Genomic DNA, 20,601 nt, shown 5'->3' with positions numbered 1-20,601 from the left:
CTGAGGGGGGTGGGGGTGCCTCCCTTGAACTGAGAAGAAGGCTCTGAAGACCCTGAGCCCAGGTGACCCTGCTCCGACCTCTACCTTCCTGCTTGAAACCCTGGGACTTGAGACGCTCAGGGCAAGGCTGGGTCACCCCATCCCCGCTTCCCCAGTGTTGAAGTGGGCCATCGGTGTTGTTCAAGGTTTTCTGATTAAGCTGGAGGAGGCAGGGGGACTCAAATGGGCCTTCCTCCCTCCTGGGCTGGGCACCGCCTGCTGCTCAAAAGGAAAGGCGAACTGGAGCTGGGAAGGTGGGGAGAGTACCTGGGCTTCCTACTGATGGGCATGGACACAGCTGGGATGGGAGGGGCTCACCTTTACAAACATGGCCTCGAGGCTGGCATTGCCCTGGGGCGTGGTGCAGCTGTCCTGCTCATTGGCCAGGTTGATGCCGGTGGCACAGTGGAGCTCCTCCAGCTGGTTGTGGCAGCATTGCTCCTGGACCATCCTGCGAGCGGGGGTGGAGCTAGAGCCAAGGCTCTGTAGGCGGGGGCTCCCAAACACCCCTCCCACCCACAAACATGCAGAAATGACGCCTGGCATTCAGAAGGGGCTCAATAAATGTTTAGAATGACTAAATGTGTGGTAGTGTCTGGGGCGGAGGCAGGAGACCCAGTCGTGCTACCTGAACCCCAACTCACCTCTCTGTGCTCTGAGCCTCACCCACCAAATGTTCCTACTTGTTTGAAACATAAAAGCAGCTGATTGCTGACCCTAGGCCAGACCCTGTCATCCTTAACCAAGTTGAATTCATCCCAACATTCATCCCCATTTTTCATATTTCAGAGGAAATAGCTCCAGAGAGGTGGAGTAGCTTGCCCAAGGCAATGGAGTGAGGGACGATGGCCCTACTGGCGGGCAGGGGAGCAGGTGGTGTGCGTAAGTCACAGGTGTGGCTGCCACCTGACCCTGAATAACCCAGGAAGGACAGAAGAAGACACTCAAGCTACACCTGTCCAGAAAGGGTGGGTTCCACCCAGCCTTCCTGTGTTGCCAGCCAGGCCACCTCTGCCCCTGGGCAGCAGCTCCCCACCCGCCCTTCCCCCCGCCTCCACCCTGTGGGGCTCTGCACCCCACTTCCCATATGTTTCCAGAACTGCCCTCAAGCTCTGGAATGAGCTTATTTGCTCCTGTGTTGGGTGGATTTGCATCCATCCATCCATCCATCGATTGATCGATCCATCCATCCATCCATCCATTCAAAAATACTGGCTGAATAAAAAACAAGTGCTGGCGAGGGCCCTTGTGTCCTTGGTGCAAATACAAAATGGTGCAGCCGCTGTGGGAAACAGCATGGCAGGTCCTCAAAAAAATTAAAACATACACCCCAGCAACTCCACTTCTGGGTGTATACCTTAAAGAATTGAAAACAGTGACTCAGACAGATATTGGTACACCTGCATTCACAGCAGCCCACAAGCAAAATGTGGTCTATACACACAGTGGAATATTTGCTAAGCCTTAAAAAGGAAACTCTGACACCTGCTACAACATGGATGATCCTTGAGGACACTGTGCTCAGTAAAAGAAGCCAGTAACAAAAGGACAGAGAGTATGTGATTCACTTATATGAGGAGCTTTGGAGAAGAAATTCAGACAGAGAGCAGGATGGTGGGGGCCAGGGGTCGGGGGCCGGGTGGGGAATGGGAGTTGTTTAATGGGTATGGAGTTTCAGTTTGGGAGGATGAGAGAGTTCTGGGGATGATAGTGGTGATGGTTGCACAATGGGAAGGTATGGAATTGCACACTTGCAAATTGTTAAGATGTTAAAATTTGTTATATGTATGTTACTACAACTGAAACAAAATTTGGCTGTCGCCCTACTGTGTGCTGGGCCAGTACAGAGGCTTCAGGGACGGGAACAGGAACGGCGTGGTGGGAAGAACAGCCTTCCGCACCCAGGGGGCTTCTGGGCAGCAGTTACTAAGCTCTGTCCCGTGGGGCTGGAAGGAACCCGAGCTGGGCTTTGTGGTGCTGGTGTCTTCCCTCACCTCTGATCAGCATCACAGCCCTGAAAGGAAGGTATCACAGTCCTCCTTTTATACTTGGGAAAACTGAGGCTCGGAGCTGGCTCAGGTTTCACAGCTAGAAACCTAGCCTGGGAGGGCTCGGAGGCCAGGCTGCCGCTGTCAGCAGGGTCAGCAAACAGACCACCTCAGGCTGAGCTCCCAGCTTGGCTCCAGAACTTCCAGCAGCCCCTGTGACCTTTCCAGCACTGGGCCACACGTGGGAGCCAGCATCCAGCAAACATTCAATCAGACGCTCCGGCTGTCCCAACCCTGGGTCCCAATCAATTTGGACCTGCATATGACCGTGCGGTTCCTTTGTTTGGTCTATAAGGCTTTTGACTTTTCAAGAATATACAAAATTGAGGTTTACATCCTCTGTCTCCTCTGGCAGGCAGCACGCAACGCTCCATGCCAGCACAGATGAGGACCCCAGAACGAGGCGGGCGAGCCATTCCTGCACGTTCTGTCCTGAGCAGCACTCCACTCACTGCCCTCAGCACCCAGCAGCAACGCCACTTGGACTCAGATCCAAGGCAGAGAAATGAACAATGTCAACTGATGGAACAGTTGCATGTCCTTGTCTCCCCGACACCTGCTCCCTGGGCAAGCCAATCTGGAGTCAAACCCCAAGACCAGCAATAACCAGCTGTGGGTACTGGAAAGCTCAGTTTCCCTGTCTGCAAAATGGGTTAATAACAGGGTTAAATGAGATAACGAATACCACATGCTCAGCACAGAGCAGATGCTTCCTAATGGCTTGCTATTATTTTTATAATTACTTTTATGGTGACAATCAATATTTCTTATCTGTGTCATTTAGTTTAAACTTATCTGCTCCCAAAACTCTGAAGAAGCTGGAATCAATTGTGGGGGAAAGAACAAACATAGCTGATCTAGATGTTGGCCACTGCATAAGGTGGGCACTGTCCAGGGCACTTTGCTCTGGTTTCAGGGTCTGAAGGTAGGTGGTCCATTCATACTTTTAATTGGAAAGCACTTGATGTGCTTGTGTAATCCCATCACCCCCAACCCCCTAAAATGACTTCCTTTCTGTGAGGAAGGAAGTGGCTTGGTCATACTGTCGAGCTGCAGCAGAAGGGCTGCACACCCTGGCCTTTGTGTATGCAGTCCTGCAAAGGGAACGGTGCCCTGCCAGTCACAGGGCAGCACAGGAAGGCGAGCCAAGTCCCATTCAGGGACTGTGGGGAGGCTGGGGTCGCCTGCCCACTGCACCTCTCACAGCCCGGGGGTTCTGGAAACACACTGACCCTTCCTCCTCACTTCTCTCTAAAGGAAAACCATCCCGGTACCACGACGGCCCCTGGCAAACACACCTGCACTCCTTTGAGTCCGAGGCATAGGGCAGCGAGCAGTCCCTGTGCTGAGTGGCCATTTGATGTCCATCTGCACAGCAAATCTCCATGAGGACGTCTGCACCTACTGTGGAGGAAAGAGAATAGGGTGGCTGGTGATGAACGATGCCCCACTCACCCCACATGAGAATAGGGTGGCTGGTGATGAACGATGCCCCACTCACCCTACACGAGGTCACCTCTGACATGCCGTGTCCCTTGGGGGACCAAGGGCTTCCCTCCCGCCGCACCATCTGGAGGCCCCCTCCCTTAGATCTCCACTTGAGCATCAGGATGGTCTGAAAGGGCCATGCATGCCCATTTTTTTAGTCACTCGACAACTTGTCCTGAAAACTCACTGGGCCCTGGGCCAGAAGCACACACCCTGCTCTCTCCTAGAAAGACCTGAAACCTCAGCTCTTATTTCCCAAATCCAGTTCTGACGGGGCTGCAGCTCAGTACCCGGGGTCCATGCTCAGCACTTGGGATCCATGCTCACCCAGCTGAGTCCTGTTCCAGGCACATGCTAGACACTCAAACAGGGACTCTGCCCAGAAGAGAACCCTGGCTTCATGGTCCAGAGGGCAAGAAAGACAGGTGCTGCTGACAGATGCATGACTGAGCTGTCCAGACATGCGGTCGGGGTATCCAGGACACGACCGGCCCAACTCCTTCAGGGTCAAGGATGGCTTGTGCCACTAACAATGAACTGTGCAGAATGGGGGAGGCCTGGACGTTCTTAGCAGGGCTGGTGCCAAAAAGTGGGACAACCTAGTATAGTTTCTCTTGAATGGGAACCTGGCCTGGTGGGGGTAGATGCACGCCTGGGAGGGGGTGCAGCATAAGCCAAGTGTGGAGGAGAAAAGGGAAAGGGGTCCTCCCATGCTGCATGCAGATTCCACAGGAGGGAAAGAGCCGACATTTCTAGACAGGCTTCTGAGGTCTGCTTCCTGCTCCCTCACTCAGCCTGTGCAGCCGCTCATCAAACAGATGAGGAAACTGAGGCAGGTGATGGTTTTTGCTCTTGCTTTGCCACAAGACTCGTGTCTTTGCTTACAGAAAAGGGGGGACAGTAAGCTCCCGAAGGTCAAGCAGCTGGCCCACTCACACCCTCATGGCTGGATAATGACGTGGCAGAGATGGGAACCCAGGCTCTTCAGTGCCCAGCCTGGCTCTGGGCCCACCTCAGGATGCTGCCCCACCGGGCCCCTCAGCTCACAGGGAGAAGAGGACCCCTCCCCCCGTGCCCCCAGGAAGGAGCAGCAGGTAGCAGCGGGTGGCCGGCAGTATTAGCACTGACAGCCTCTGCAGTCAGGGCAGGAGGGTACCTTGAGGCAGGAAATTTCTAAATTGGGCTTTGAGAAACACCATATCCTCCCACTGACAGCTGTCCAGCACTCCACAGGGAAAATCCCACCAGGTCTGGCAGTGTTTCCTGGCACTGATGGCCATGGGTGCTCTGAGCTTTTCCTTCCAAGGCTGGGCCCCTGGGTGGCCCTAGACAGGGGTCCCCAAACTGTTTACACAAGGGGCCAGTTCACTGTCCCTCAGACCGTTGGAGGGCCGCCACATACAGTGCTCCTCTCACTGACCACCAATGAAAGAGGTGGCCCTTCTGGAAGTGCGGCGGGGGGGCCGGGTAAATGGCCTCAGGGGGCCACATGCGACCCGTGGGCCGTAGTTTGGGGATGCCTGCAGAAGGAGGTTCCCTCTTGGGCTCAGCATGAGGCTGAGACTTCCTAGAACGCAGGCATTGACCACTTGCCATGCGAGTGTTCCTGTGCAAGCTGAGTCTGGCCCACATTCTGTGGGCAGGAGGAGAAACCACCACTTCCCACAGAGACCCCAGGTGGTCAGTGCCTGGGTGAGGAATAAGCCAGGCTGGCCACTTCACATGGCCAAGAGGAGACACACCTCCTCCCAAACCAAATCCTCTAAATCCCGTCAAAACAGCTTCAGGCTTCCCTTCCCAGGGCATCTAGGGAACTCAGAGCTGCTTTCCACGGTAGAAGATGGACCCTGCCCCATCCTCACTCTCGTGAGGTCCCCCAGGCTGGCGGAGGAGATCTGAGGTGGTTTGGCTGAGGATGGCAGTCAACCTTGCAAAGCCTGCCTGTCCTCTGGTCCCTGGCCACTTGGCCAGACCCTACCTCAGCTGTCCCCTCTCCATATTTCCGGATGATGCCATTTGGTGAATGTGGGATAGTCACCCTGGGCTAAGGTTCAGTTAAAATTGTCTGGCATCCTGGGCCTCCCAGCACCAAAGCAGGAGAGCATGATGAGAGCCAGCACTCACAGAGACCTCCATCGCCCCCCTTCCTTCACTCTTGCTCCAAATCATTAAAAGAGGAGCATTTACAGAACATAGGACCTTACCTGTCACAGACCAAACGTGGCTGTGGTTCATCCCGGGATGACTGGGACCCAGACTGACACTGAGGCCATCTCCCCTACCGAGCCAACCCCGTCTTCCCCTTAACCCCAACTCAGGGCCCACTCAGCTCTCTTGCCTGTGGGTTCACCCCTCGTGGCTCCTCCCAGCCTCGCTCCAGCCCTGGCTCTCCCTGCATCTAGGACCAGCCCTCCGGCAGTCTGCCTGCCACCAGCCCAGCATGGTTGGCCCTCTGCTTCCACAGCACCCCTATGCATGGGGCACAGCACACTACCTTCCAACCTTCCATCTGCCTTGCCTTTCCAACCACAAACATCTTAAGAGCTGGCCTGTCCTGTCTTTTCTACTTGGGCACAAAGCTGGCTGGCACGCAGCAGTCACAGAGTTGAGTAGTAAGCTTTGGAGTCAGACAGACTTGGGCTCCAATCCTAGCTCTAGCACCCTTCTTGCTCTGCAACCCTGGCAGGCTAGTCCACCTCTCTGAGCCACAGCCTTCTCGGCAGTGAAGTGGGGCTCGAAATAACTTTACAGTTGCTGAGAAAGTGGATAAAGCTTAAAACATCCTGAGCACACCATGTGTTCATCCACGGTAGCTTGATTATGTGCTTAAGGGACAAAGGGCACTCTCTTGCCGTTGCTACAGCCCTGTCTTGGGGTACAGAACCCCTGAGGAATGAGCAGCAGCCCCGAAGCCTCCCTCGGACCCTGAGAAATGCAAGCACCAGAGAGGCTCAGACACATGTGGTCAGCTCAGCGGGGCGAGGACTTTGTGCCCTGAGCTGCAGAGACATGTGGAAATTATTTTGCCTGGGAGCCTGGAGCACTTTGAACCTTATTCTCAGCAGGACAGTAAAATGCTAAATGCTAAAATGCCCCTGGAATGCAAGTGGCCACAGAGCTAGAACCCAAGCAGAGCAAGAGCAGCGCCTTCCAGGGGACTGGGGGGGGAGGGGGACTCTACCCGGCCAGCTGCTCGGGGGCGGCACCATCCTCCTTGAGCATGAGGCACCCCGTCTGCCAGAAGGTTCCTGAAAGGCCTTGACCACAGAGAGACCATGGAGAGCCCACTGGCCACAGCCAGGCTGGACAATGACAGGGCAGAAGTGTGGGAGCAGATGTGGGCAGGGCACCACGCCCGTGTCATAATAAACAGCTCAGCACATGATGGGCCTGCAGGGAAGGCCACACACATCCACCATCTCTCAGCCCCTCGACCCCTCAAGTTCATGTTTATGCCACGGGGCCAGGCACGTGGGGTCACACAGTCAGGCAGAAGTGGCATCATTTCCAACCCATGTCCCCTCTCCCGGGACCTATGTCCTCTCAAGTTGTTCACACTGGGGACAAATAGCTCTAACTGAACATCTTTATTCATGAATCCTTATTGTTAAAGTCACCGTGATTTCCTAAGGCCAGTGCTGCCAAAAACGAGGAGCTGAATCGAAGGGAGAACCTTCTCAGCCCTTGATACACACAGCAGACTGCTATTCGAGGGGCGTCCCTGCTCCCCAGCCCCGCCGATGCTACAACCGGAGTGGATGACCAGTGATTGGTGCAGCGCCAGGACTAGGACCTGTGGCTAACTGGCAAGGGCTTGTGGGCTCCTGGTCAAGGCTGAGGTATTAACCTGGGGAAAGGCTGACAGCTGCAGTTTCAAGTCAGAGGGGAGCTGAGGGTGAGTGCTGGCCTGTGTTGTCATCACGCCCCTCCAGAGTGCTTGGGGACATGGCAGTGCAGAATGTAGGACAGTTTCAGTGGTCAGGTAGACCTGGGTCTGAACCCCTGACCCTGCTGAGCAGCTCACCACCCTGGGCAAATTCCTGAAGCTGCCTGCGCCTCAGGGTCCTACTGTGTTCCTCCCCCATCTCCAGTCACCATTCTCTTCCAAGCTGCGTGTCTCAAGTGACCCACCACCGAACTGACATCAGGGACTGTTATAATAAATTCAAAACGTAATTAAGAACAGAAGAAGCCGAAGGCAGGTAAGTCACTGAAGAGTGATGTGGACATCAACATGAAGGTGCCCCTGTCCCCAACAGGACAATGCCTTGCCCACCCCAAATCAGTGCCTGGTCAGCTCTGCACAGAGCTCGGCTGTCACTCAAAGCCTCAGACACCCTCCTGCCTGGGCTCTGGTCCCTCTAGACTTTGTCCTTCTCTGTCCAGCCCTGTCACCTCCAGACATGACCCAGTTCTATTGGGGTGTCCCTGCCATCACCGCAATTGATTGCTCTGACACTTCACTGTCACTGAGAGTTCACTGTGTGGTGGGTACCACACTCGCACTCACAAGAACCCAGTGAGGACAGCTCATTTCCCATTTTGCAGATAAGAAAACTCCAGGTCAGAGAGGTTAAGTGACTAACTGGAGGTCACACAGCCAGAGGAACTAGTGAGAGGCAAAGCCAGGCCTTGGGTTTGGTTCTGACAGTCTCCACAGCTGTTTTAGTCTGCCTTCCCCTAAATTAAAAACTCCTGCCCTGGCCGGTTGGCTCAGCGGTGGAGCGTCGGCCTGGCGTGCGGAGGACCCGGGTTCGATTCCCGGCCAGGGCACACAGGAGAAGCGCCCATTTGCTTCTCCACCCCTCCGCCGCGCTTTCCTCTCTGTCTCTCTCTTCCCCTCCCGCAGCCAAGGCTCCATTGGAGCAAAGATGGCCCGAGCGCTGGGGATGGCTCTGTGGCCTCTGCCTCAGGCGCTAGAGTGGCTCTGGTCGCAACATGGCGACACCCAGGATGGGCAGAGCATCGCCCCCTGGTGGGCAGAGCATCGCCCCTGGTGGGCGTGCCGGGTGGATCCCGGTCGGGCGCATGCGGGAGTCTGTCTGACTGTCTCTCCCTGTTTCCGGCTTCAGAAAAATGAAAAACAAAACAAAACAAAAACTCCTTCAGGGCCAGGGTGGCATTCTTCTCCTTTCTGTGTTGCCAAAGCATCTTCCTGTGCCCAGAGCAAACAATGAGGCTCCATAGGATTAAACAGGACAGACTGGAGGCCCTGGCCGGTTGGCTCAGCGGTAGAGCGTCGGCCTGGCGTGCGGGGGACCCGGGTTCGATTCCCGGCCAGGGCACACAGGAGAAGCGCCCATTTGCTTCTCCACCCCCCCCTCCTTCCTCTCTGTCTCTCTCTTCCCCTCCCGCAGCCAAGGCTCCATTGGAGCAAGGATGGCCCAGGTGCTGGGGATGGCTCCTTGGCCTCTGCCCCAGGCGCTAGAGTGGCTCTGGTTGCGGCAGAGCGACGCCCCGGAGGGGCAGAGCATCGCCCCCTGGTGGGCGTGCCGGGTGGATCCCGGTCAGGCGCATGTGGGAGTCTGTCTGACTGTCTCTCCCTGTTTCCAGCTTCAGAAGAAAAAAAAAGAAAAAAGAAAAACAGGACAGACTGGACAAAGGCCTTCGACCAGAGGCCTGGTCCCAAGACTATCCTTGAAATGCAAAGGCTGCTTGCAAAAGGGCCTCCTCCGCAGTCAGGGGGTTGATGGAGTGACCCTGAGGGACAGTCCTTGGCTGGAGTCCCACAAAATGCAGGGTTGGTTAGAATGTCAGCAAGAGCCAGAGACATGCTGGGAGTGTGAGTCTGAAACTGCAGACTTGTCCCTTTCTAGGCCTTAAAGATAGTGGGTCCCCACCCATGAGAGGAAAACTCAGCTGCGGGACAGGAAGGGTTTGGTAGAGAGGGGAATGCCCGGCAGAGCTCTCTGGTGTCACCACGTAAGGTGGCAACCAAGGTACCGTTGGCGGCTGGTTGGTCTTTAAAAGACGGTGGGTCCCGTCCAAAAAAAGATCTGCTAGTAACATGTGTTCCCAAACAAACGGAGCCGCCTGCCTCTCTCCAAGCACTCCCTTTAGATGACACAGGTCTGGGCTCTTTGACAAGAAAGAGACAGTGTGGGTCCCACCCTGTACATGTCTCCTCCAAGACATGTCCCAATTCAAAAGGAACATAGAAAAATGGCTTTTGCTTGCTTTCTTGTCCCCTTTGTCATAAACAAGTTTTACTCTGGTGATGAAAATCACATAAAGTCAGAAGGGAGGTGTGGTGGCCCAGGGAAAGAGTGTCAGGACAGGGAGCCCTCTCTAGTTGGTGTCCCTGCAGTTGTACCCACTTTGTCCCTGATATTCACTCTGTTTGAGTGGGCGTGAGCAACCTGGGCAAACGAGGCCATCCCCTGACCCCTGGGAGCGATGCCAATATCTGTGAAATTACTTCAGGTGACCTCATGCTGGCTGGCCATCTCCACCCACCGGGTGTTCACTGGTCACTCAACGCCTGTTGCTGGGCTGTCAGTGCTCTTATGAAAAAGTGGGGTCTTGAGCGGGTCTGGAACCTTCTCTCTCAGATCAATTCCCTGTTTTCAGGGAAGCAGCTTCAACTGAACACTTTCAGTCTCTGGTTCTGTCATCTGACTGTGCACTAGATCCATAAAGTGTAATGCCAAATATAAACAGACAAACCAACTCTCTTGCAAAATCTTGTTAGCTTTGACTCAAACATCGCAAAGGAAGTCAACACTGTGAGTTAAAACTGCCCAGCCCGTTGAGCGCAGGCTCATCTGGCTTGAGCAAGGGATCACTCGGTCTGCTGTAGCCCCCCAGTCATGGTACATATAAGAAAGCAGTCAATGAACAACTAAGGTGCCACAACGAAGAATTGATGCTTCTCATCTCTCTCCCTTCCTGTATGTCTGTCCCTATCTATCCCTCTCTCTGTCTCTCTGTCTCTGTCACACACACAAAAAAACAAACCAAAAAACTGCCCAGCCTGGAACCAGACCAGCTGCCCCTCTTCCCAGACCTCAGTGCCTCCTTTGTCCTATCACAGGGCTGGGAAGATCAATGCGGCAACTCAGGAGCTAAGAGCTTCAGCTTGAACCTGACCACAGCAAAAAGACCAGAATCTCCAAAATGAAATCAAGGCATGAGTTACAGCACTCGAGAGGGGAGAATATTCCATTTTGTCAAATCACACATGACCCCAGGTTGACATAAAATCAGATGGCTGACAACCTGCCATGTCACTCCTCTTCAGGAAAGAGATAGGCCTGCCCAACGTCATCAGTGAGCAGGTAGCTAGAGTCAGCCTGGTTCATAGGTGTCAGGCACCATCTGCCACCTGAGACAGAAGCTAAAACAAAATTTAATTTTGTCCAGGTGAATGAAGCCTTCATCAATATTATGGTGCAGACTATGAGTCATGGTGATTTAGACAGACACCAAGAGCAGGTTATGTGTTCTGATGCTCAAGGTTTAAGGAGCTCACAGCCCTGGTGAGTGGTAAAGACATGGACACATGTTCTCTCCAAGACTGTAGGTTCCAACTGGCTTGCAGTCGGAGGGGCTCTGAGCCACTGCTCAAGCGGGAGCTTCCAGGATGTCAGCCTACTAGCTGTAAGCATCACAGGGGCTTTGGGCAACACCTGAATAGCTCATGAGTCACTGAGAAGTAATAGCCAGCAATGGTCACTGGGTGTGTCTCTGTGGCTCTGTATCCCTTGCAGGCCTAGCATGAGGACAGACCCATCTCCCCCATTAAGGCCACCTGATCTCCCCAGGAGGAGGCAGGATGTGCCCAAGCACCAGAGGTGGTGGTACCCGCATACCCCCACGTGCCAGCACCTGTCACAGAGAGGCAGGGGTCTTGAACAGAGAACTGGCTAGAAGGAGGTAGCAAGAGAGAAGCAGAGAAGGCCCATCTCTGGGAAGGGAGGGAGAAAGAAGCATCTTCCACATTGCTCTCTCCAGGCAGCTCTGGCCCAAGTGGTGACCTCCTGTGACCAAGGCCAGCAGACATGTGGACTGTCCACACATACACACACACACACACACACACCACTCCTGACATCTCCACAGCACCCCACCAGCAGCAGCCACCTTCTCTGTGTTTCCTCTTGCCTCTCTGGCCCTGTACTCACACCTGTCACGTGTCCCCTGCACCTGGCTTTTGGAAGCTGGAATCCCAGGGGCTGCATGGTCCTGGTTCCACCCCCTCCTCAGGCTAGCTCATTCACACCCACTCCAGCTCAAAGGTCCCTTCCTCTGGGAAGTCCTCCCTAACAGCCCCCTTAACACACACATGCTTGCATGCGCACACGCAAGCACACGCGCGCACACACACACACACACACACACACAGAGGGGCAGATGTTTCCTTTCTTGTCCAGTCTCTGCACCCCGCATATCCCAGCACATTCACAGCACAAATAATCCACTGTGTGTGCACCCAGTACTAGCAGGGCTGGGACAGGCTCTGTCTCCTTCTGCACGCTGCCCCATGCCTGTTCTGAGCAGGCACTGGACAAATGTCTGTGAAGGAAGGAATGCACAAATGACCTCACACAATCCTGGCAACTCTTATGAAATGGGAGCAGGGAGAGCAAACTGCCCAAAGCCACAGAGCAAACTGAGAGGTGGCATTAGAACCCCCTAAAAAACGCCAGAGGAAACAGTGGCTTCCCCTGAAGTGGGACTTTGAAAAATTGAGACGTTTCTGTAGGAAAGACATGTGAAGTGGTCCAGTGTCCTTCTTAAGAATACCACACAAGAGGCCCTGGCCGGTTGGCTCAGCGGCGGAGCGTTGGCCTGGCGTGCGGGGGACCCGGGTTCGATTCCCGGCCAGGGCACATGGGAGAGGTGCCCATTTGCCTCTCCACCCCCGCCCCCTCCTTCCTCTCTGTCTCTCTCTTCCCCTCCCGCAGCCAGGGCTCCATTGGAGCAAGGATGGCCTGGGCGCTGGGGATGGCTCCTTGGCCTCTGCCCCAGGCGCTAGAGTGGCTCTGGTCATGGCAGAGCGTCGCCCCCTGGTGGGCAGAGCATCACCCCTGGTGGGCGTGCCGGGTGGATCCCAGTCGGGCGCATGTGGGAGTCTGTCTGACTGTCTCTCCCCGTTTCCAGCTTCAGAAAAATACACACACACACACACACACACAAAAAAAAAAAAAAGAAAAAAAAAGAAAAGAATACCACACAAGAGCCAAGCTGCCCGGGGGTTCGAATTCTGATGCTGCCAGCTAGCAGCTCCTAAACCTCTCTGTGTCCAGGTCTTCTCACCTGCACGATGGGGAGGATGACAAGAGCCGTGAAGAGTGGAATGTGGAGAGAAGTCTTAGGTCAAAACAAGAAGTGAATGTAGGTAGCCAAACTCACAGGATGTTTTACTCCAGCAGGAATAGTCAGAAGAAAGCGTAGTCAAGAAAGATACTGGACCACCCTGCATAAGATACTCTCATAGCGTCCATCTAAAAACCGGTCCCGGCAACGTCCCAGCTTCCACCCAGGGCACTGGGAACACCTGAAGATGTGAGCTATCTGGTGGCATCTCCCCTCTCAAATTGCCTGCCCCACAGGGCTCCGTGCCCTGGTTCCCTCTCTGGCTGCCTCCCCGGGTGGCCTCATGCAGCCTCTCCATGGGCCTGGACTCCCACACTTATGTCTGCAGCCTGAGCTCACCCCTAGCCCAGGTTCTACCTAGATGTCTAACAGGATGCTATGGTGTCCCACCCTATCCAGCCCTCCTCACTTAGAAATTAGTGATCACTATCCCCCCCAGTACTTATGGTCAAAATAATGGGGTTAGCCTGAATTACTTCTCCTGCACCCTCTACACCTGATCCCTTGGCCAGTTCTGTTCACACTCCCTCCCAAAGGCCCTAGATCTGTGCACTTGTTACAGGGCCCCTGGCTACCACCCTGTCCAGGGCACCTGTAGCCCAGAACCCTGCAGGAGCCTCTCTCTGACTTATTCTACCTTCAATTTCATCTCCCTGGAATCCAACCACCATGCAGCAGCCTAGAGTGACTTCCAGAGATGTAAGTCAGATAACGTCACTCCCCTGCTTAAGATCATCAGTGGCTTCCCAGTGCACTTAGAATAAAACCCATCATCTGCACCCTACTTTTGAAGGCCCTGCCCAACTGTGCTGGCTCCTCCCACCTTGACCACCCCCTCTGGCACCCTCCACTTCTCCCCTACAGCACACCTGCCCTGATAGATAAATCATTCCTTTCCAAATCCTCCTCCGGTGTTGGTCATAAAACCTGGGCCCCATGGGACCCTAAGCCTGGGTCTTTGGTTCTTTGCCACTAACCAGGACTGGGTTCCTAGGCGACCCAGCCCCTGTCAATGTGGCAGCCCCTCTGAGTGGCCTGGAGCTGGCAGTCCAGATAACAGCACATACCACAAATTCTTCTCTTAGGAAAAAGGAGGCTCTGGGCCCCTGGTGCTCAGGAAGGAGTGACTGATGCCCTAGCCCATTTGGTACTCCAGGAAGTCTCCCAAATCCAGACACTGGCCATAGCAGCACCAGCCCTCTGGCAGGGTCACTTGGCCAGGTTGGGGATGCATCCCAACATATTAAGCAGGAGTAAAACCTAAACAAGTCACAGGGCTATCCTCTTCAGATGCTGAGCCTGCCATGCTGTGTCTGGGACCCAGGACAGCCAAGAGCACTTTCCTTTAGAGAGATGCCAGAAAGAGGTGACTCTCTTTACCCCATGGACAGCTCCAGACCTCTTCCAGCATCCTGTGGCCAGAGCCAGTCATCTCGAACTGGTGACCTCTGGTTCGGGGAAGGGGGTGGCTCCTGTATTCCACCCAGATGGCAGCTAGGAGGGCCTGACTCAGGCCACACCCAAGAGAGAGGCAGGACTGAGCCAGACCCCAGGCTGAACACCCAGCAGGCAGCCCTCTCGTCAGCACAGGACAGGCCCATCTGCTGAGCTCAACAAGACAGGTGCTATCACCTTGGGGGTCACCTCCTGTTAAGCCAGTTGCAAGCCTCTTAAAGGCCCAGCGTCTGGGGCCTCCCCCATGTGTGGAATTGCCTCATCTTCCAAAGGACACCCTCATTTGTGGGATAAAGTGCTGTCCAGCCAAAGGGTTAGGAGCGTGGAATCCCGTGTCCTGGTCCCCTATGTACTACCCATGTTGTCCCAGGCAAGTTCCTTAACTGCTCTGGGCCTTGGTTTACATACCAGTAAGATAGAAATAATAGTTTCTACATCACAGCATTGTTGAGAGGATTAAATTAGTGACCAAGTTTAAGATGTTTCAGTTACCATTATTTCCTAGGGCAAACCATGTTTTCATTCCACATTTAAGGAAAGAGAAGCAGAGAGGGTGTGGGAGTTGAGCAAGTCACTTTGAGAATTGGGACCAGTCTCCTAACCCCCTTCGAGTGTAGGAGCATCCTGACAACCTGTGGGCAGCTGGGTGACAGGCACCTGGCTCCTGCAGGCCCCGCCTCTGGTGAGGCCCAGTCAAGGTTAACGGGGGCAGGCCAGTGGAAAGAGAGCTGGCCAGAGGAGCCCAGTCCTGGTCCCCGTGCCTGCTGCAGCTGGATGACTTGGGACAGATGGCTTAGCCTCCAGGTCAACCCTCCCTTCTCTGAACTCCCCTCCAGGGTCTCTGATCTTAGGAAAATAGACATAATGGGTACCCTCCCCCCATTTTATGAAGCCACATTTGAGAGCATTGCAAGGAACCATACAGAGCCTTCACAAGCATTTATTAGTGAAATTGTTATAATTCACTGTTCTGCAAAAGGAAAATCTTTTATTGTGTAAAACAGTGGTCCCCAACCCCCAGGCCGCAGACAGGTACCAGTCCCCAGAGAAAGAATAAATAACTTACACTATTTCCATTTTATTTATATTTAAGTCTGAACAATGTTTTATTTTTAAAAAATGACCAGATTCCCTCTGTTACATCCGTCTAAGACTCACTCTTGACGCTTGTCTCGGTTATGTGATACATTTATCCATCCCACCCTAAAGGCTGGTCTGTGAAAATATTTTCTGACATTAAACTGGTCCGTGGCCCAAAAAAGGTTGGGGACCGCTGGTGTAAAACATACTGGCAAAATAATGTGTGCCCCATTAGAATTGTTTTCATAAAACTTTATCTGTAAAGCTGCACTGCACCCATTGCTTAGAACTCTACCTGGAAAGGAAGTGGGACTGCCCGGGCCATCCTAGGCACTGCAGTCCTCCCGAATCTCAAGGAGGGGGCAGAACTCCAGTAAGCTTCCTGGAAGTCTCATGTTCTCTCTCGCCTCTGGGCCTTTGCCTATTCCCTCTGCCTGGAACACCCTCCTCCCAGCTCTACCCACAAACCTAGCCAACACCTTCTTGTTTTCACACTCCAGTTGGCATGCTGCTTCCTCCAGGAAGTCTTCCTTGACTCTCTGCCAGTTAATGTCAGTTTGTAATTGTTCACCTTTTCTGGATCTCCCAGGGGATGATCCCCACAGGCGGAAGGTCTGTCTCCTTCCCTGCTGTATCCCCAAGGCCCAGAAGGGTATGTGGCACAGAGCCGGTCCTCAGCAGATATTAAGTGACAAAATGCCTAAGGAGGCCAGCTGAGGCCACTTTGCACGACCTTTACCAATACGGCTTTGGCATTTGACAGCTGCCAGCTCAGTGGCCCTGTTGGGCCTCTTTTTATGGCTGGGGAAATTCAGTATTAGAACGTTCAGAGCAATCTTGGGGAAAAGGCTACTCTCTGACCCCAGGAAAGGGAAGAACACAAGTAACAGACTGATAATGCAGCCCTATGTTCTCTCCCTCAGTATTCACGGCACCCTAAGTACTTGGTTTCCTCTATATCCATACTACCAATGAGAAAACCACTGGACCATCCTGTGGGCTTTTTCTGAGGGGTGATAGGCAGACTTGTTTTCAGCCTCACAAACACTTGTGGTACCTGCTAGGACCCAAAGATGAGTGATCCATGCCCCCGCCCCCCGCCGCCACCTACCACAGTCCAGTACAGGTGGCAAATGCAGGTCCGAGTTTGGGGTACCTCGGGCAGTGCCAGGAGGGGGCCATGACTCAGAGCTGTGGGCTCACAGAAGCAATGCTGAGTCTGCTCTCCTTGAGGTCCCCACCAAGTCTCATCCTCATGCATTCGGTGCCCCCATAGCCCCCCATAGCCCATCTGTCCCCCCGCCACCCTCCTGGGAAGCTTCCAGGACCAGCAGTGGAGCGGCCCACATGTTCGCAAGCCAAGTCCTCTCTCCTTTGTTCTCTGTCCCAGCGACTTTCTCTGTAATCTGTGGGAGCCAAAGGCCAAGAAAGTCTTGGAGAAAACACCCCCCCTCCTCCTCTCCACTCCCTGGGGGCTCTCGGTATAAATCCCAACACGACTGATCAGTGGCTCAGCTCTGTCCTGAGGCATGAGACTTTTGTGGCCATCAAATGAGTTTCAGCAGATTATCAAAAAGGCTCACCACTTGCTGGCTTTTTCCATCACTGATTGCTTTTAAGTTGATCTGGGGAAGGGAGGAGAGGTCCAGTGTCACCTGCCCCCTTACAGGACTTCAGGGAGCCTTATAGCTTCTGAGCTTGCTGACACAGAAAGGAACCTGGAACTAGGCAGTGCTCTAACTCCCTGTCCCCAAACCATACCAAACCTTTTTTTTTCTTTTCTTTTCTTTTTTTTGTATTTTTCTGAAGCTGGAAATGGGGAGGCAGTCAGACAGACTCCCGCATGCGCCCGACCGGGATCCACCCGGCACGCCCACCAGGGGGCGATGCTCTGTCCATCCGGGTCACCGCTCTGCTGCGACCAGAGCCACTCTAGCGCCTGGGGCAGAGGCCAAGGAGCCATCCCCAGCGCCTGGGCCATCTTTTGCTCCAATGGAGCCTTGGCTGCGGGAGGGGAAGAGAGAGACAGAGAGGAAGGAGAGGGGGAGGGGTGGAGAAGCAGATGGGCGCTTCTCCTGTGTGCCCTGGCCGGGAATCGAACCCGGGACTTCTGCACGCCAGGCTGACGCTCTACCACTGAGCCAACCGGCTAGGGCCTAACCATACCAAACCTTTTAAGCTCAGAAGAGAAACCTCCCCAAAAGAAACAAACGCTACAGGATAATCCAAGTGTTCTCATCAAAGTGTGCAATTGAGAGGTTTCTCTTATACACTTCAAGTTAGGAGCTTCTCTGTGAAGACGGTGCTTGTAAACCAGGAGTCAGGGCCACCATGCCACTCCAGCCTGACTCGCCCTGGGAGTTCCCCACGGGCTGGATATTGCCAGGCTGTGGGGCAACAGCAGGCAGGAAAGAACAGCGATGGGAGATCTGGGAGCTCAGGCTCAAGAGAGACCAACCATGCTTTGTCCCTGGTCCTCAGCGTCCTCATCTGTAAAATACAGGGACTCTCTGGGACCCCTTCCATTTTCAGCATGAGTTTTGTGTGGATCCCATCCGAGACTCCCTCTGGGCTTTCACTCCAGACAGTGGTCACCTGCATGCCCTTCCTCCCCTGCCCACCTGACCAGTGCCTGTGCAAACATCATCTCCTCCAAGAAGCCTCCCATGAGCCCTGGGAGCCCGGAGTGGCTCTTGCTGTCAACACTGAGCCCTGCACCTCCCTGTGCCATCTATCCCACAAAAGTATCCTGCAGGACATGCTCAGGGTGGAGCTGGTGCCCAGAACAGCCAGAAGGTCTGCTGCAGCAAGTGAGCCAGGAAGCTTCTGCAGAGACCTCCCCCCCATCCCCGCCCAGCCTCTCCTTGAATCCCCAGGCCAGTATAGCTGGGACAAGTGACCTTTCAACCAAGGATGAGGGTGGGCACCTGAGAGTTAAAAGAATCTCAGCTAACTCAGAGATAAAGAATCCAGGATTCCAAGGGTAGTCAAGTGACCTTTTGACCATGTTGGAGGGTGGTCACCAGAGAGTTAAAGTAACTCAGCTAACCCAGAGAGAGAGACTCTGGACTCCTGAAGGTGGTGGGGGCAACTGTCTGGGCCTGCCTCCAGGAGGGACAAAGCCTCCAGGAAGGCAGGCCTAGATAATAACTGATAAGCTGAGGATTAGCAGAGAGGTCAGAGGTCATGGTTCTGATTGGAAGGGCCTTGTGGTCACCACCCAGGAGGTAGGCCTTGAGGATTAAAGGGTGCAGCTAGGTGCTCCTCATTCCTTGGGTGTCAGTCCTTGGGAGGGGGGGGGGAGTTCTTGGCCACAGATCAGCTGGTAGAGACTCCATCCCCTTTGACTTGGGGTGAGTTTGGAAGTGGCCTGTCCCCAGCCCAGCTGAGTCTGTAGCCTGGCAGAACCCCTATCTGTCTCTGGGCCTATGTCCCCAGAGGGCAAGCAGCGCCCCCCCCCCCAGCTATCACCCTGACACCTCAGATTGCTCCCCTCCTTTCTGTCTTCTTCAGCTCTACCTCCTGCCCAATGACAGGCTTTGTCTGCAGCACAAATTACTCTTTCCCATCTCCCAGTCTGTTTTCTCACCAGCAAACTGTGTACAACAGCCCTTACCTAGGGTGGAGGTTGGCACAGTGCATAAAGATATGCCACAGGCATTCCTGGTGCAAAGAGCTTGGCACCCAGGGGGCTAGGCAGGCAACTAGGCCTGCCTCCCCCTCCCCCTCCCCCCCACCTCACACCTCACACCCTGCACCTTGGCCCTGGCGGTGGGTGAGCACTACTCAGATGAGCATCACGGATGTGAGTTGGCCTGTAGGGGGAGGTGTTTGATGGGGGTCCGTCTTTAAAACAAGCCCCTCAAACCAGCGGGGTGATTAAGACTGGAGCTAGGTGAAGGGTGTGGGGCAAGGAACGTGGCCAGGGCCAGGGCGGCAGTGGGGCCCAGCGCTGACCGCTCACCTGCTCAGAGTCACAGGCAGCTCCAGAACTTCCCAGGAGCGCGGGGCTGGTTGGTCGCGAGGTACGCTAAAGTGGGGCCTTCGAACCTGGGGCGCCCCTCCCTCCTCCTACCCGCTCCCTCATCGCCTACCTGGAGCTGCCAGCAGCGAGAAGGCGGCGAGCAGCGGCAGCAGCCTCAGCGGTGCGAGGCGCGAGGGTGCGGCGTGCTCCATGGGGCCAGCAGTGGGCGGTGGAGCGGACAAAGACGTGGTTCCTCGTTTGGTGCGCGGCGCGGGGACAGCGCGGGTTCCACGCTCCTGCAGAGCCTCCGCAGCCAACACTGGGCCCCGCGGCGCCGTTCAATTATCCCGCCCCGGAGGAGGGCGTGGGGAGGGCGCGACGGAGGCGGGGCCGCGGGCGCCTGGTTCCCCGCCCTCCCAGGCCGGCTCCTTGGACGTCTGGGGTCCTTCCTCCCGGTACCTGGACCCGAGGGGCGCGCAGACACACGGCTGGGGGTGGGAGCGAGGACCCCAAACTTCTCCCTCGTGGGGCCAGAGAGGGGGATGCATTCGGGCAGGAGGCAACCCTCTCCACCGTGCGCGCCAGTGAAACCCGATCCCCCTCCCACCCTCCGGCCCGAGTGCCGGCTCGGTATCAAAGGTTAGCTCCGTCCGACACCGCAGAAAAGGCGGGGTCCCCGAGGTCGGAGTCGCCTTTTCGGGGGAGGGAATCCCGGTGGTGTTCACGAAGGGCTCCCTGCAGGACTTGGCCCGCGCGCAAAGCCCGCACACTGCCCATTTCCCGCCCTCAGCCTCCCTGAGCGTGGGGAGCACGGGATGGGTCTGGAGGTCCGTGGCTGACCCCAGGTGTATCCCAGGCTGGGACTGTCAATCAGGTGAGAAAGAGAGACTCAATCAGCATCCCCACATAGGTGGACCATAATGAACCCGGGACAATGAAGGAGAAGGGATTGGATTTGCAGGAGAGGAAGCAGCCTTTCCAGCTGGGACTGCAGGAGCCACTTTGTGTAGGAATTCATGACTGCAACCAGCAGTGGTTGGGAGTCTGTTGGAACCATAATTAGATTTATTTTAAACAAACAAACAAACACGCAGGAAAATAAAGCCATGAAGATGTGGAGTGATGGGGTGAGACCCATAAGAACATGACTTAGCCAAATGTGTGGATACCCTGACCCAGCAGAAAGGCACAGCCATGTACATGTGCACA

The 20,601-nt window shown here is 54.9% G+C and overlaps 1 protein-coding gene across 2 annotated transcripts in view; it reads right to left on the bottom strand.

Moving 5' to 3' along the window:
* FBLN1 (fibulin 1) overlaps positions 1 to 19,961 on the bottom strand; it is an 80,585-nt gene extending 60,624 nt beyond the window's left edge. Inside the window, exons 1-3 of one of the 2 annotated variants that reach the window (XM_066358658.1) lie at positions 19,523 to 19,961; positions 3,386 to 3,491; positions 358 to 490 (exon numbers count right to left, since the gene is read on the bottom strand). In XM_066358658.1, the coding sequence (XP_066214755.1) occupies positions 358 to 490; positions 3,386 to 3,491; positions 19,523 to 19,604 (321 nt within the window). In that variant the 5' untranslated portion in view covers positions 19,605 to 19,961. The remainder of the gene's footprint in view (positions 1 to 357; positions 491 to 3,385; positions 3,492 to 19,522) is intronic. The other variant, XM_066358659.1, reaches the window with a different exon arrangement.
* Between the last annotated feature and the right edge of the window lie 640 nt (positions 19,962 to 20,601).

This window comes from Saccopteryx leptura, chromosome 1 (genome assembly GCF_036850995.1).
Source record: "Saccopteryx leptura isolate mSacLep1 chromosome 1, mSacLep1_pri_phased_curated, whole genome shotgun sequence".
Taxonomy (NCBI): Eukaryota; Metazoa; Chordata; class Mammalia; order Chiroptera; family Emballonuridae; genus Saccopteryx; species Saccopteryx leptura.
This window is presented reverse-complemented; position numbering and strand designations above follow the sequence as displayed.